At 53.1% G+C, this 13,321-nt stretch overlaps 1 protein-coding gene across 8 annotated transcripts in view; it reads right to left on the bottom strand.

The window, feature by feature from the left end:
- Positions 1-13,321, bottom strand: part of SHROOM2 (shroom family member 2) — a 118,709-nt gene that overhangs the window by 4,714 nt on the left and 100,674 nt on the right. For 6 of the 8 annotated variants that reach the window (XM_074324192.2, XM_074324188.2, XM_019718607.3 and 3 more), the window contains 4 exons: positions 12,325-13,053; positions 7,522-8,037; positions 5,639-5,810; positions 1,137-1,409 (listed from right to left, as the gene is read on the bottom strand). In XM_074324192.2, coding sequence (XP_074180293.2) covers positions 1,137-1,409; positions 5,639-5,810; positions 7,522-8,037; positions 12,325-13,053 — 1,690 coding nt within the window. The remainder of the gene's footprint in view (positions 1-1,136; positions 1,410-5,638; positions 5,811-7,521; positions 8,038-12,324; positions 13,054-13,321) is intronic. The other 2 variants (XM_074324191.2, XM_074324193.2) reach the window with 2 other exon arrangements.

Raw genomic sequence — 13,321 nt, 5'->3', positions numbered from 1 at the left:
GCTCCTCATTCTCTAAAGCAGACCCTTAGTGAGGGCTATAGGGCCTGGTACCCAGGAAGACCACGTGCATGGTCCCTAGTGTCGTGACTCCTTCTGTCTCCCCGAAATTCTAAATCTTTACTGGTTCCACACACAGGGAGGCAAAGGTGGATGAAAGATGAGCTGAGTTGCAAAGACAGTACTATTTTTTCATTTAAATCAACATTTGAGAATTTCCCTTAAGTTCCTTCAGATAAGATTGGCAAAGATGGCAGAAACAGCAAAAAGAATATGAATATAACCCAAGGAGATGAGGGTCCGAAGCCCCCGTTACTTTTTAAACCCGTATCTAGTATGTTCAATGATAGTTGCTAACAACTTGGCTACGCACAGATGAGCAGCTGTCTCAAAGCCCTGCTCTATAAGCTCCTTCTTTGTAACCCAAACCACTCTTACCTGGAGTAAAGGGCGGGGGTGCCCTTTCTGTTCCCCTGTAGAGAAGTTGAGATGTCTTATTATAAAGATGATCACTGTAAAGACCTATTATGTGCAAAGAACCAAGCTAGATGTGTTGCTGATATTTGACCTATGAAGTAAAGCGAATAAAGTAGATACTATTTTCCTTAATTTGCATTTGGAAAAACTGAAATATAGACCCACTGAGAATGCCCGGAGTCACCCACATCGGAAAAGGGAAAACACTTAGACACGTCCTAAGACTCTCTCCAGCCTGCTAACTGCACTCCTGTTAGTTACCAGCAATAGTAATAAGCAAGTACGGTCATCAGTGAGGCTCAGTCTGTCGGAAGTGGGTGAGCTGCACTCACACACCTACGTGTGGGCAAAGGAAGTTACAAAGAGAGACTACTGCCTAGGAAAGGTCTTAGTGATGATCAGTGGGGATACGTGAAAAGATGTCAAAGAGAATGCCCAGTTCTCCCTGAAGGTGACAGTGACCCTGCAGTGCAGTGACAATGGCTGGCACTCACTGCACGGTACTCCCTCCACTATAGGAAGAGACCTCCGCATTCCAGCAGCCTCTTGCATTACACGGTGGACAGGCCTCTGTAGGTGCTGTGTGAGGTTCACCCAACACCCCAAGGAAAACCTTCCCCCCACCCCGCCCCGAATTCCAGGCCAGATGAATCTGGACCTACCCGATCACCAGGAGAAGTGTTGTCGTCCAAATTATTGAGGGCGTTCTCTACCCGGGCCAGGCGACCCGACAGCGACAGCAGAAGGTTCACCACTTTGTCCAGGTCCCCGATAAACATGCGGAATTTGTCAAACTCGTTGGGTTTGCAGACATCTTTGGCAATGGCCTCCACCTCATTCCCAAGCGCGCTGTTGGCCTGGATGTCCTCCAGCAGGCTCTCCCGGGCTTCCCGGAGCACGTGCAGCTTGCGCCCGATGCTCTCGATGAGCTCCTGCTGCAGGGTACAGGGCGGCATGCAAACGCTCGTCAGGGGCTGCCCCAGCCCGGGAACCCGAGGCCTCCAGCGCGGCGGCAGGACGGCCAGGGCCCCACGTAGGGAACTTGGCTGAACTGGGTGCGAGCTACTTCGCTGCGTCAAGTAAGACAGGGTTTACATGACCAGGGGAAGGACAATGAATGCTTAAACCACTGGCATTTGATTTAGAAATGAAACAAATTCAACCTTTTCACGTCCTCTTAGTGTTCTATCGGGTTATATCAGAGGTGGCCCCTCCGGGCTGCCCATGGTAAACCTCATTTCAACTGGAATCTTGGCAAAAATTCTGAGGGTCTCTGTGATACTGAGTGCTTCATACTTTGGAAGTTCCCAACATCAAGACTTCCATATACAGGAGCTATAGAGTCTTACGTCCAGTACTTAAGTCCGTGATTAAAAAGTGTTCTCTGCATAGAACTAGCAATTAAAAATTAAGACAAATAAAGGGAGGTCAGTGAACTTAGAATGGTCTTTTAGAATAACCTACTGATTCCAACTTGGCCAAAATGTAAATAAATGACTCATTTTTTAAAGTGGGAAAATCTACGTACCACAAAATTTACCGCCTTACCCACTTTTAAAAAGTGTATCGTTCTGTGACGTTAAGTACATTCGTTGTTGCGCAGCCATCACCACCATCATCTCCAGAACTTTATCTTCCCCAACTGAAACCCTGTCCCCATTAAATACTGACTCCCCATTCCCCCCTCCCGTCAGTTCCTTACATGATTCATTTTTAAAGGGCAACAATAAAAAACAACATGTGTAAGACCTTTAATCGGCCCCCGCACTGAAGTGCAGCGGCACCGTATGGTCTGATCGGAGGGGCAAAGAAGCTGAGTATCCGCTTCCTCCACCATCATGTTTGGGAACAATTATGGGGAAGGCTCAAAAGGATTCCTGCAGGCAAGCCTCGCCCCGGAAACCCCACTTTCTTATGATCACGGACATCTATCTGCCATTAAATCCACCCATGGCAGATTCAACAGTTTGTTTGCTCTGACACGGTGAAGTGTGAAGAGCCAATGGTTAGGAGAAAAGTCACACGGTGTGCTTTTGAGAACTTTTGCTGCCACCAGCCCTGCACCAGACCCGCTCATGTGACATCAACACATCACTGGGCTAACCTGTCACTGGGCTAGCCCAGTAGGAGGAGGGCGGAATGGAAAGAGAGCTCAGATATGCAAACCAAAACGAAGGTTAAACAATTAACTTGAACAGTCAAGTTCAATTAGGATTTTTAAAGCCCACTGTTATGACAAGCAATACTATTTGGTGTAAAGTAGACCCGTGGAAATCGTCCATGCTGTCACCCCTTGTCCTGGGGCCATTTCCAAACTCCGACCCCAGAGGGAGTCCGCAGAGCTTAGCAGAGAGAAGGCACACACCCGGAGGGAGAGCAAAGCGTCACTAAGCTCTCCAGGACCGAGTTCGTAGCTACACAGGGGTACAGTAGGCCCTGCCTGCAGGATGGACACGGAGACGAATGAAATCTCCATATGGAAAGCATTAGCTCAGCACCTCGTATTAAGTGTCCACGTACACAGTTACCAGCAGTACTGGAGTGTGGGTGAGCAGCAGCCACCCAGATGTCACAAACTGTAAAACCACCCCATCCCGGCGACTACGTAACCGGGAAAGGGAGAAGGTTGGCTGCTGTCTTTATAGCTCCACTGTCCTGACCAGGTTTCCTCATTCTAACTGTACAGCGTCCGTCCCTCGTGTAAGAGTGGTTTGTGGCCCTTTCAGTTGGAGAAGGGCAGAGGCAGGCCAGGTGGGAAGGCCGGAAGTGCTGACTGCTCAGCCACTGGGACCACCTGTTCCTGCCGCCTTCCCCGACCGGGAGCCAGACGGAAGACGGCTGATGGGTGTGTGGGATTGAAGATGTAGAAGGAACTGGCGCTCCCTTCTCCCCGCCGTGTGCCTGTCACCACCCCAGCAGTCATACCCGTGGCTCCAGGTCCCGCTCTGGTGGCAGGAAAAAAGTTGTTTTAAAAAGAAAGAAATGAAAACAGGAAACTATTGTGTTGGGGAGAGGTGGCAGGGGAGATAGGAGAACGGTCTGGATTTTGGGTGTATGTGTGTGTGATTTTGGGGTTTGATTTTTGGGGTTTTTTTTCATAGTTGTGTGTAACTTTCCTTAAGTACTTTTTTTTTTTTTTTTTTTAAAGGAAGCTGCAGGCTTTGGCTTGGAAAACCGCAGGGCCATGGGGGTGGAGGGCAGAAACCTGAGGCTGCCCCCCCCTTTGTCTGCCTTCCCCCAGCTCCTCCCTGACCCCACGAGCCAGCCTCAGACCTTCCAGCTAACGGCTTCCCATGAGCCACTACTCTGATGTTAGCCTATAAGCAAAGGAGCTGGGGGTCTGGGCCTGGCAACCAACCCTTCTAGCTCACTCAGACGGGTGCTCCCCACCTGCAGGCAGGAGGCAACACCCTACCTGCCACCATCAGCCCCTTCCAGAGCCCACTGCGCGCCCTGCCATCCCTGGCTCTGCCCCATCTGCGGACGCTCTGCTCGGGGATGAGCCAGCAGGACCGCCCCAGCCTCCCTGGGAAGCAGAGACTCCGGAAACCTCTGGGGTCCTGTTTTCTGGCCATGTGCTCTCAAGGGTGCACATGGCCCCCCTGGGTGTCTAAACAGAAGCGCATGGGAGGGAGGGCTGCACCCCTGCAGTCCTGCTCTGCTGGTCTAGCGGCAGCTGCCCGTCCCACCCCGCACCGCTGGGTCCTTAGTAGGCGGAGGAAGCATCTTATAAATTGTATTTTAAATAGGTGTTTTAAACGGGTCCTAAATAAATCAATAAATCAGCATGTTTTATGCAAGCCCTTTCCAAAGGGCTAAGTATATAAAAAAATATTCACATTCTTTCCCCTGGTACAAGGCCCCAGGAATAAACAGCAGATGCTACAGCCTCTGAAAGTGATGTTCTTTGGGAATTCCTTCATCCCTATACGGTAAGTCGTTCCTGCAAAAATCACAGTCACCTGGAAGTCACAGGTCGGGCTTGCTGACATGCTGTGAAGATTTAAAGCTAATATCGCAGCACTGACATTGCCACTGAGCAATAATTCTGTCCCTACCACGACTACACTGCCACCCACTGTTTAGTCCCTCCCCTCCCCTCCAAGGCTCCCTTCCTTGTCCACACAGCTCTGGCCACTGGCCCCGGGTGCTCCTCCAACATGCTGCGAAGCTTCCACCCCAGGACGTTTGCACTTGCTGGCCCCCCACCCTGGCACACCCACACATCCACAGGGCCGGCCGCTGGCATCACTCCAGGTCTCTGTTCAATCACCACCTCATCAGAAACCTGTCTGTAACCACATTCCTTTGTCTCTTTCTATCCCTTCACACTGTTTTACGTTTCTTACTACCCGACATATTACATAAGGGATTGGCAAATTTTTTCTGTAAAGGGCCACAGAGTAAACATTTGAGACTTTACAGTGAGCCATATGGTCACTGTAGCAGATATTCAACTCTGCTGCTATAGTACAAATGTCACCAGACACCGTATGTAAATGAATCAATGTGGCTCTGTTTCAATAAAACTTTATTTACAAAAGCAAGTGGTGGGCCAGATTTGGCCCATGGGCCATAGTTTGCTGACCCTGTAGTATACATTTCTTTATGTGCTGGCTGTCCACCTACCGCTGCTGTCAGATCATAACCTCCCTCGGGAAGGAAGGGCTCTATTCTGTTTTGTCTAGTGCCATACCCCCAAGTGCCTGGGGGAGTCGTGGGAGTTGAACAAATGATGCTTCTGGTTCCCGACACCCTTTACAATCCACTGCTAGATTTATGGTCATCTGATTGTGGATATTTGCACTTGATCGTCAAAGAGGATATGTGACTTGCTGAAGGGCACACAGTGAAGTGCCTGGATCTTAATCAGGGTAGAAGGGACATATCAGACGAACTTAAAAGGACAGCAAGTTAGCCACTTAGCTAACTTGACACTGGATCACATTACAAAAAGACGGCAGAGCGATGCGGTGGAAAGACCCCGTTCCAGATCAGAAGCCTTAACCGCAAAGGGCTTAATCCGATTGCCCCCAATGGCCTTGCACAAAAGCCGGCCACAAATCCCCCGACATGTGCGTGGTGCAGGGTCCACACTGGTGACGGAGGCGTGTGCCACCGCTACTGCCTGCGCATGTCCCACCGCGCATGCCGGCTTCCCTACCTTCTTCACAGACAGGTCATGGTCCAAGTCACTTCCCGAATCCTCTTCGGTCTCCTCCTGCTCCTGCAGGTCCTTCATCTTGATGAGCAGCTCTGCCTTGGGGGCCGACGTGCTGTAGTAGGTGGAATTGGTGGCCAGGGACACAGCCGCCGGCACGCTCGGCTCCTCCTTCCTGGGTGAAAACGTCAGAACTTCCGTTAGCTGTGATCGCCCGCACAGACGTGCCCCTCCGCCCGGTGACCTGGGGTGTGACAAAGGGCGGCGCTAACGGCAGGACAGCGGCCAGAGAGATGAGCGAGTAAAAGGAGGGAAAGAGTAGGTGACAAGATTAGGACTGAAAAAACACCTTGACAAATGAGTTCCCACCAAGTCGACGGAATGTGGGTTTTTATTGTGTTTGTTTGTTTGTTTTTTATTCTACTGCCCAAACATCACTTTTTTCCTGCTCTATTTACTCTATTTCTACTTTTCATTTATTTTTATTTTTTAAAGATTTTATTGGGGAAGGGGAACAGGACTTTATTGGCGAACAGTGTGTACTTCCAGGACTTTTTTCCAAGTCAAGTTGTTGTCCTTTCAATCTTAGTTGTGGAGGGTGCCATTCAGCTTCAAGTTGTCCTTTCGGTCTTAGTTGTGGAGGGCGCAGCTCAGCTCCAGGTCCAGTTGCCGTTTTCTAGTTGCAGGGGGCGCAGCCCACCATCCCTTGTGGGAGTCGAGGAGTCGAACTGGCAACCTTGTGGTTGAGAGCCTGCGCTCCAACCAACTGAGCCATCTGGGAGCTCAGTGGCAGCTCAGCTCAAGGTGCCGTGTTCAATCTTAGTTGCAGGGGGCGGAGCCCACCATCCCTTGTGGAACTCAAGGAGTTGAACCGGCAACCTTGTGGTTGAGACCCCACTGGCCCATGTGGGAATCGAACTGGCAGCCTTTGGAGTTAGGAGCACGGAGCATTTAACCGCCTGAGCCACCGGGCCGGCCCCGGAATGTGGTTTTTAAAAGGGGAAATCTTTCAATACGGAGGGATGTCTAAAGACCCCCGTGTAGGAGGGAAGAGAGTAAACAGACGGTTTTTGCTGGAGTCCGAGGCCCATGAGGACGATGTAAGGTGGGGGCCCCTTACACCCTCCTGCCAGCTGCGTCCTGTCTCACCCTACTTCTCATCTGTTGCATTGCACTGGCACTCTAGCCTGCCATCCCTAAAGGATGCTTATGGAGACAATGTATGTCAGTAACGGGAAAGAGGGAACCACGTACACCTCTGCAGGCAGACGACTGAATGAGAGACGCTGAAAAGTGCTACTTACAAAGCCAGTCAAAACGAATTGATTCACTGAGAGAAAAATAGCTGTATCTCTTCTTTCATAAACAGACAGACAGACTCAGTAGTCTAAGCCGCTCTCCTCTGAGGGCAGGTTTCTCGACCTCGGCACCAGTGACATTTGGGGCAGGATCATTCTTTGTTGGGGGGCTGTCCTGTGCACTGTAGGATGTTTAGCAGCGTCCTTGGCCTCCACCCACGTGATGCCAAGAGCACCTTTCCTGGCTGTGACAACCAAAACTGTCTCCAGATATCGCTAACTATCTCCTGGGGGAGAAAACGGCCCAAGGAACCACTGCCTCGTGAGAAAGCACAGGAACTGCAGTATTTTCACGCCAGGCCTGGAAGTCACCACCCCCAGGAACGGGGCCCCCAATGTTTCGGCGTCTCCTTCGGCACAGCCATGGAGAGCCAAAAAGTGTGGTGCACTGGGGGCAGCCTTAGGAAAACCTGTCCCCACAAACGCAATCACGGAAACACATAAGCACGTGTGCCCCTCGCCCTATGAGGTGCCGGCAGAAGCACCCGTGCTCAGCCAGCTGCACAGCCCAGGGCCGCGTGTACTCACTTCTCCTCCGTGGTTCTGGGAGAGGGGATCTTGGGGAGCAGCTTCCTCCGCTGCTGAGCTTCTTCCAAGAGGTGCTCGTCCTTGGGGAAGATGCCCTCCATCAGGTCCATGGTGGTCCTGATCTTCACGCTGGGGTCCAGGATCTCGGCCAGGGACTTATCCTTGCCCACGATCTCCCGGGCCAGCTCCTCCGACTTCAGGTCCTCGGCTGTCCTCTCTCGGGCCTTCACGTAGCTGAGGGCCGGCGGGGAGGGCCGGCCGTCGCTGGCGGCGGGGGGCTGGGTGCGGGGCTCGGGCTCTGCGCCCGGGCGGCTGTACACGCAGAAGCGTGAGTAGGACTGCTCCGACGTGCTCAGCGTCTTGATCTGGTCTCTCTGCAGGCCGCTGGGCAGCACGGGCGGCTCGGCGGCGTGGGCCAGGCCCTGGCGGCTGTCCTTCTCCGGCTGGCTCTCCGAGTGCACAATCTTGATGGGCACCATCTTTACCGTGGTGTTGTTGTCAATCACCCGCTCGATTCTGGAAAGAGAAGAGCCGTGTGCTGAAGACGCACAGTGCGCCGGGCCAGACTCCTACCCAGGATAGAAATCGCGCTCTCCTCGCCTCCCCGTACCGAGGGGAACCCTGACGCAAACACCTGCAGCCACCCCAGTGGGAGGGGCCTCCGTGATCACAGGGCCCAGGACGGCAGGAAGAGGAGGTCAGGGAGTCCCCTGCCACCCCTAACTTGGTGTCTGGACTGTCGCTGTCCAGGCACCTTTCTTTCCACTTTCCAGTTGTCACACACCTACAGGGGCCTGAGAGCATATACACATTCATTTGTTTTCGTGTCAATGACTGTGCAAACTCTGATGAACGCCCTCAGTTAAACATTCTTTTGTAAGGAAAGCTGCAATGGACAAGTGTTTTGTCACACAATTACCGTGAGTGCCTTCGGTCAGTGTACCCGCATGCGCTCAGGGCTGCAGGATGACTTCTACCAAGAGGGGCTATGTTTTGCAGGAATGTGAGGCCACCCATCCCCGGCCCCACTCTCCAGCTCCCCCACATGCGGTGGGCACTGGGTGTCACTCTCCACCCGCTTGCTACCACCCAACACTTCAAGCCACGCTTTGCAAGGCTTTTCATACCAGTGACATAAGGATCTGGCAACAAACATAGGACGTACTGCTTCTGTATCATTTTAAGTGACTCACCAAGGACACACTTTTCCTTTTAAAAAAGTTTCTTGGTGCAAAGAGCTGGAGGGGCTCCTGGAGCACCCACAGGGGAGGGAGAGAAAATAAAAATAAACAGCCTGGTCAACACAGTGGGGCTGCATCCGGGACAGCCCTCAGCCACACTCACTGGACCACACCTGGGACCCTGTGGGGGAGGTTCCCCAGGACAAAAATCTGTTCCGAGTATTTTTAAAGGACATATCGGAGACAGAGAGCCCTCTACTGGTGCCCAGGAGTAAATTAAAAACAAGCCAATATCACAACCGAAACTCCAACTTATTTCTAACTCAGTGGGTTTTAATATCACTTCTCCACGTGACCCTAACAAATCCTATTTATGCAGCAGAAAGGACGCTCGATGCTCTAAATTAAACGCCATTTTTCACCCTCTACCTGGTGGTTGGGAACACAGCATGGTTCTTTCTCTGGTCCAGGGTGAGGTGTGAAGGCTAAAACAAAATACCGTTCAGATTTGCTAAACTTCACATTCTGTTTAGCAAATTCTGGCATTTTCTGAAAATTCTGGCATTTTCTCCAAGCAAGAACAAACAACAACCCCTCTCCATTCCTTTCATTCCCCACTTACAAACTCCGACCATCAGTTACTGACTTTTCAGCCAGCCTCTATCTTCCCCCATGCATGGAAAAACTTGATTTCTGGTGAAGGAAGAAGTACTAGGGGGGAAAACAAACAAACAAGGGAAACAAGGCCTCTACAGGTGGACATAACTTTCCAACAAAGCATCTCTGCCTGGTCATTTCAAAGCACAAATGGTCTCTCGTCTTGAAAACTGTCCAAACTCCCACATTAAATACGTTTGATGAACTTTTACTTCATCAAACTTAGGAGAAAACACCATACATGACTTCATCAAACTTACGTCGTCAAAATGAGGAGAAAACACAGCGGATGAGACCTTACCGCAGCCAGATCTCAGTGATTCCTAATCAAAAGGCGGGACCGGGAGAGACGGTGCAGGGGGTGTCCCAAGCCCCGGTGACCTCTCCCGGACGGGACGCGGCTGCTCGCAGAGTGCCGCTTTCTCCAGGTAAGTCACCTGCTGCCCACAGGGGCCCAGCCCCGCACATCAAAGAGCCCTCCCAGCTCTGTGCACACTGCCACCCCTGCGAGCCGGTCAGCCTGCAAGCCGTTCTGGGTCTGATAAATGACACAACCCACGCAGGAGACTCTCCAACACGATGATAGAAGTGCCAGGAATCATGCTGTAGCAAGGACCCAGACCAGCTGTCCTGGCGGGCTCCCTGCTGTCACACGCACACCGCCAGGACCAGAAAACGGCCTCAGGGAAACGCCCGAGACCACCCCTGGGAGCACTCAAAGCTCTAACGTCCGCTGACGGTGACCCAAGCTGGTCCTGGCCATGGTCTCCATATGTAGTTGAAAAAACAGACACATCTCAGAGACTTTTCAAAGACATAAAAGGAAGCTTCCTAGTTTTGGGGCAGGCGTTGACGCATTTGGAACGAATGACTAGTCTGTACACTGCACCCGAGCAGGTGGGAACATTGCACTGTCTTTTTCTCTGCACGCCTGCTGCCAGCGGGAGGCCGGGCACAGCACACGGGAGCTGCTCAGCACCTGCCTGCTGCATCTGGGGCCACGCAGCTGCTCTGCACCCTGGCCAGCTCCCCAGCAGGCGGTGAGTGTTCATGACCAAGGGGAAGTGGGAGGGGGGAGATGAGGTGGGCAGCTAATGCTCAAGAAGCAAGTCACCAGAAGATGGGACATAAAGAGTGTCTCTGAGATGCACCAAAGGACAGGCAGCTTTGGAGGCCTGGTCCCGGCGTGTTCACTTGCTGAGCCGTCCGTCTGCAGTGGAAGCAGGGCCCTGGTCTTGTCTGTCATTGTGACTCCACATGCTCATACCAGGACTGCTTGATAACACATACCCTTGGGGATGGTGACATTCAATTCATGGCCTTATGAGAGACTTCCTTGGTAGTTACCTCCGTAGGTGGCATGGCCACCGTCTATACTAGCGTGTTCCCAGAGAAGCGCAGAGGGGACGGCTCCGGACCCTGGCTGAAATTCAGGTTCTCTACGAGGCCTTGTAAAGAGAGGATACGGGTTCAAGGATGACCTTTGTTATCCCGAATGACGGGGTAGATGGAACTCTAAATAACATGGGCACCCGAAGACCCTCATACTACGTTCCATAAGCATTGTCACTGCTTGTTGAAATCCCTCTCAAACTCACAGAAAATCAACACTCACTTGGGGCGAGGAAAAAAAGGAAAAACAGTCGCCACCTCAGGTCATGGGCACAGTATGAGCCCGTGGCTTGTTTCTCCAGGAGCCCACCTCGCAGGGACCAGCTCCTGAGAACTGCGGGGCCTATGCCAGCTTGCCTGTGACAGTATCGTAACTCGACACACCACAGACTACTTTCTGGCTTTCCCTTCCTTTCAGAGCTCAGCGTCAGCAAGCGAAAGGCTATTTAAGTGATGTCTGCACTGGGGATGATACCAGGCCCAGGGCTGGTGGCTCGAGGCTAAGAGCCGTGGGTCCGATACAACTGTCTGGGATGACGGAAACAGCCGGTATTTGTGCCGTCCAGTGTGGAGTCCACTAGCCACATGTGGGGTAACGGAGGGACCAATTTTGTTCTATTTAATTTTCATTAACTTGTATTCGTACAAATGCATGTGACAGGAGGCTACTGTATGGGACAGCACTGGCATTCAGTCGTGGGTGACTCCTCGCTGAGGGGGGGGCGTCCCACACAATATTTAGCAGGATCCCTGGCCTCTACCCCCTGGATGCCAGGAACAACCCCCTCTCCAGTTGTGACACCCCAAAATGCCTCCAGACATTGCCAAATGTCCCCTGGGGGTCAAAACTGCCCTCCCCCAGGTTGAGAAGCAGTGCTCTAGAGAATGAGACGGAAGTTCTCCACTTCTTCCATTTCTCCGCTCTTCAAAGGCACTCAGATAGCAGGTGCACAAACCTAAACAGTCCGTACCCTTGACGGGTCATTTCCCTGCCTGCCAGCATCTACCAACATCTCAACGGGCACGACAGACAATTCCACGCCTGACATTCTGACAACAGCACCAAGGAATATAATCGGTCTCTCTTCTGCTTTCACACAGGGTGTAGGCCAGCTGAGCTTTTGCACAGGCAGATATGTGGACAAAAGGAGGATGGGAACAGTGCCTGTTAGGAAAAACATCCCTTTCGCCTGAAGGTATCGTGCTTGGGTGAAAGGGGATTCGAGTTACAAAGAGAAATCACTCAGAAATCACACGTCCCTAGTTTGTGGACACCTTCGGGCCTCGCAGATAAAAGGGTTTCGGCTTCCATGAAGGGGAGTGGGGTGGTCTACCACCTCCTCTACATCCCTGTGGGAAAGGGCAGCTCCCCAATAAGTTGGGAACCCCCTGACTGGAGCTGCGGCTCTCCCCTGCGTAGCTCTTCCCAGGCCAATTTACAATGCAGTGTCTGCAGAGAAAACAAGGCGCCAGCCATTCACCGCCCAGGGAACAAGCACCAGAAACCTCCCGCAGTCGGAAGGGAGCTGGTGAAAAGGAAAGAATGCCAGGGGCCCGCATCCCAGGACAGTACCTTGTGGAACTCTCGTCCTGGATGAGCAGGGGAGGCTTGTCGGTCAGCTTCTGGGGGGCAAACTGAGGAGAAGGAGAGCGAGACGTCTCCATGGCGGATGTCTGCAGGGGCCGGAACTTGGAAGGGAGCAGGGCGTCCCGCTTAGGACAGGCTGTGTGCTCATCTACCTGCGGCCTGTCGTGCTCCCCGAGGGCCTTCGGGCCGTTCGCAGGCTGGGCTCCGCTGCGCTTGTCCGCCAAGGCACAGGGGCTCCGGGAGAGGGACAGGCGGTCCGCGCACACCTCCAGGGCCGCGGGGCACGGCGAGGGGACGGGCCTGCCAGGCGAGGCCAGGTGATTGGCCGCAGGTGCGCAGGCAGGCACGGTGCCCGTGGGGCCCCTGAAAGGCCTGGGCTCACGCTTGGGTGGTGGCGGCCTCTGTGGAGCTGGTCTCTTGGTGAGCGGTGCGGGTGCAGTGCTCACGGGCCGCGGGTCCTGCCCCCGGGCGTGTGGGGCCGAGAGGCTGCTCTGCGCTTGCGGTCCCAGGCCCGGCGGCTGCGGCGGCGGTGGGTCTGCGGGCACGTGGTCCTCTGAGTACCTGTAATCGCGAGGTAGAGTCCCTGCTCGGCTGCGGCCCTCCCGGGCCTCCTGGGGAGCTTCCCGCGTGGGAGACTGCTCAGAGACCTGGGACGGCTTCCGCGGGTCCCGCTGTGCTCCCGGACTGCCTTCTCGACACTGGGCATCTGCTTGTCTAGAGGAAGACCAAGTAACAATGAGCAAACGATTCCAATGAACATCTTTCGCCCAAACGGGACCAGACTCAGATCTTGCTAATCTCCTTATGGCATCGTAAGGAGTTAAATCCGCATACATTTTCCCGCACCTGTCCCCACGGCAGTTCTTAACGCAAGGTATTGAGACCAAAGACACACTGGACAGTGTCAGGCCACACACTGGCATGTCACACAACAGGATGCGAGGTGTTAAAAAGCATGTGCACACATATTAGATACAGACAC

The sequence above is a fragment of the Rhinolophus sinicus genome, chromosome 18, assembly GCF_057876585.1.
Source record: "Rhinolophus sinicus isolate RSI-liver-muscle chromosome 18, RSI-T2T, whole genome shotgun sequence".
In the NCBI taxonomy this organism is placed as follows: Eukaryota; Metazoa; Chordata; class Mammalia; order Chiroptera; family Rhinolophidae; genus Rhinolophus; species Rhinolophus sinicus.
Note: the sequence above shows the minus strand (reverse complement) of the source record. Positions and strands in the feature narration are given on the sequence as shown.